This window comes from Coregonus clupeaformis, unplaced genomic scaffold, assembly GCF_020615455.1.
Source record: "Coregonus clupeaformis isolate EN_2021a unplaced genomic scaffold, ASM2061545v1 scaf0417, whole genome shotgun sequence".
NCBI lineage: Eukaryota > Metazoa > Chordata > Actinopteri > Salmoniformes > Salmonidae > Coregonus > Coregonus clupeaformis.
The window spans coordinates 46,575-50,160 of record NW_025533872.1 but is presented as its reverse complement, the minus strand read 5'-3'; the positions used below and the strand labels follow the sequence as shown (position 1 = coordinate 50,160).

General features: G+C 39.4%; 1 protein-coding gene across 1 annotated transcript; it reads right to left on the bottom strand.

Moving 5' to 3' along the window:
- Nucleotides 1-1,293: 1,293 nt before the first annotated feature.
- Nucleotides 1,294-2,580, bottom strand: saa (serum amyloid A). Its single transcript, XM_041870187.1, has 4 exons — nt 2,391-2,580; nt 2,164-2,269; nt 1,845-1,983; nt 1,294-1,641 (listed from the first exon to the last, which is right to left on the bottom strand). Exons 2-4 carry the CDS (start codon nt 2,249-2,251, stop codon nt 1,503-1,505), a joined length of 366 nt encoding a protein of 121 aa, XP_041726121.1. The 5' UTR covers nt 2,252-2,269; nt 2,391-2,580; the 3' UTR covers nt 1,294-1,502.
- Between the last annotated feature and the right edge of the window lie 1,006 nt (nt 2,581-3,586).

Sequence of the window (3,586 nt, the reverse complement as noted above, 5' to 3'; positions counted from 1 at the left end):
TTTAAAAATAATAATGTGCAAATATTGTACAATCCAGCTGTGCAAAGCTCTTAGAGACTTACCCAGAAAGACTCACAGCTGTAATCACTGCCAAAGGTTATTCTAACATGTATTGACTCAGGGGTGTGAATACCTATGTAAATAAGATACTTTTGTATTTCATTTTCAAATTTCACTTTGTTATTATGAGGTATTGTGTGTAGATCGGTGAGCATTGTTTAATTTGTTTTAATCCATTTTGAATTCAAGCTGTAACACAACAAAATATGGAATAAGTCAAGGGGTCTGAATACTTTCTGAAGGCACTGTATATATTACCACTGGTATATTACCATACATATTTATATATTCCTGCTACCAGTCACTTTCCAGCCCTGTTTACATATATATCTGCCTATCACACCTATATTGCCACTATTGTTCACATACTCACTCACACACTCAAACTAACACCTAGACGCTTACACCAGTCTTAATAGAGTTGCACAGTATGTTAAATGAAATCCTAATTCAAACTGTCATGTTCCATTGATTAACAGTAGGGGCATTCATCCTCTCCCTTTTGCCCGCTCTCCCAATGTTTCTTCTGTGATGTCACAACAAGGAAAGCCTGGCACCAGTTTTGTTCCAGAGCATGTCTCTATTTTCACAATGATTTCATCAGTAACCGTCAATGATTAACAAATATACTGAAATGGAAGTGGCAGATATCTATATTATAATTGTCATGAACTGACGGTCTACAACTTTTTATCCTCCTGGACCACATGTTCAAGCCTATACTGTACCTGCAGGCCTCCTTACCTGCCCTGCCCCACTAATAGCAGGATTCCCTGCTATATCGCTACACTAAACAAATTAGCCTGGTGGATCAGTGGTCAATTAAACCAGCATCTATTGTAAGTGAGGAGGGGAGGACACGGTGTGTGTTGTGTTGGCAGGAGGGAGGGAGCTTGGGGATTGAGCAGAGGCAAAGAATTGAATGACCTCTAGTGGCTCCGAATTGTTGTTGCACCCTCAAAGTTCACATCACTACGTCACCTGCATTCATCTTAGCTTCTTCTATGTCTCCTATGTTTTTCTCAGCTTCTTCTATGCCTATCCTATGAAAAACATGTACTATGTACGGCTGCCCCACTGTCCAGAAGTCCCTGTTACTAGTTGTAAAGGGCTGACCGGTTGCAAGCAGGGAAAATGTAAACACCAGATCATTTGAGTGTACATTTCAGGATTTCAACATTTCTTTCCAACCTTCCCAGTCGTATCATACTGACTACAGAAAGACAATCGGTCTCTAGTTGTGTAATCACTTTATTTTTGCAACACTTTGAAATACAGTGTACACTAAGTTTCACTACCATGTACCTGTCTATTAGCAAAACATTTGGGCAAAATTATTTTTGAGAATATTACATTTCTACCAAAAGCAGTAATTAAGTGCAATATATTTGTTTGGAATGTGGTCCTTTCAGTTTGGCTAGTAATCTCATTTTATTTTTGATTCAGTGCTTCTTGGGGAGTCCTTTGGGTCTGTAGTGGTTGGGGTCACCTCCATTGCGTCCCCAGTGGTTAGCCACCTGGTCAGCTGCTGAGTCCTCGTGTCCTCGACCACTGGAACCCTGAAACCTCTCCCGGGCATCACTGAGAGAGGATAAATATTACATAAGTTACTCGTCAACGACAGTGAACGAATAATGGTAAAATTGTCTCTCTGACCAGACACTTTTTTAAACAAAAAGTGTCATAAAGAACTAAATAGAGAAAGGAGAAAGTTTTTGTGAGATCAGTTGATGACCAACTGAACCACATTATAAGCGTCTCTCAGATATTTGAGAATCACCCACCTGATGACTTCTGCTGCCCACCTGCCCCCTGGTCCTCTCCTGGCAGCATCATAGTTGCCCCGGGCGTGGAAGTACTTGTCTGAGTGTTTCCAGTTGGAGTCCCTCATGTCGTCGTATGCACGCCACATGTCTATAGCACCTGCAGGGTCAGGAGTACACGGATGTTGAGTGTGACACTTACAAAGAACATTACAACTTTTCAAACCACTAGCCTCAAGAAATAACAATGACTTTAAAGGAGTCATCAAATGTTTCTCTTGATTTCTGTATCTATTTCTGTCAACAATGAAGAAACAATGATTAAAGTGTAAAAACGGACCATGAGCAGCTTCACCAGGGAAGCGGTACCACTGGGCCTGAGCCCCCACAACAAGGGTCAGAACAAGTCCAGCTAGAAGCACCTTCATACCTGCAGATGTGACAGACTGAAAGAAACATGGAAAGAGTGAGAGAGAACGTAGGCTACAATATGAATTGCTAACATATTTACAGATCATTTATCTGACTTAAACTGCGACTGCATCATATTACAGAGTCATCTCTTACCTTACAGCTCCTTAGTTAGTTAGTCAGTCAGGCAGTTTGAACTCCCTCGTGTTTTGTGTTGGTTTGTGGTCCGCAGCTTGTTCTTATATTCCACCCAGACCAGGGAGGAGTTGAGTTTTCCAACAGCTGGAATTCCCTAACTTCGTCCTACCAGGCTATTACGATCAGAAGTCTCTGCCCGGTACACAAGATCAGGAATTTCCAGGTCATGACAAGATGAATTAGAGAACCTGCTCTGAAGCCTTAGGCAATAAGGAAAATACTCCTCAATTGTGTAACTAGGCCTACTACTTAAAAAACCAAGGCATCAAAATGTGATGTGTCAGCATTAATAAGACTGTGTATAAATAATTCAATCTAATGGGGGAAATGCAGTTTGTTTTTCAACTTTTAAAGTCGTAATTGTCATGATGGATGAGGTTCCAAAAGTTTGCCTCTCACCTGATATGAGAGAATCATTCCTTATGATATGATTCATTATAGACTACTATAGTACGGTAGACTACAGGTATTTAATAGACATAGACATGAAAGGCAATTTGCATGTCCACATCTGACGGATTGCACCTTTATTTTACAGATTACACAACTACTGCTCCCCTCACACCTATGCTGCTGTTAATTGATTATTGATTGCCATTACCATTAGTATCTATCTATTTATCCTGCTACTGGTCACTATTACTCTTGTTTACAAATCAAATTTAAATCAAATTGTATTGGTCGCATACACATATTTAGCAGATGTTATTGTGGGTGTAGCAAAATGCTTGTATTCCTAGCTACAGCAGTGCAGTAATATCTAACAATTCACAACAACACACATAGATCTAAAAGTAAAAGATTGGAAATAAGAAATATATAAATATTACGACAAGCAATGTCGGAGTCCGGAGTATGTATATATATATATATATATATATATATATATGTGATGGGATGTATAGACATTATTGACAGTATGTGGATTGAATATTTAGTATATCTGTAGAATACGTAGGACAATAGTATATATACAGCAATAGTTGAATGGGACGTCATTGACTTGTACATACATATGAAATGAGTAAAACAGTATGTAAACATTATTAAAGTAACCAGTTTTCCATTATTAAAGTGACCAGTGACTCCATGTCTATGTACATAGGGCAGCAGCCTCTAAGGTGCAGGTTTGAGTAACCGGGTGGTAGCCGGCT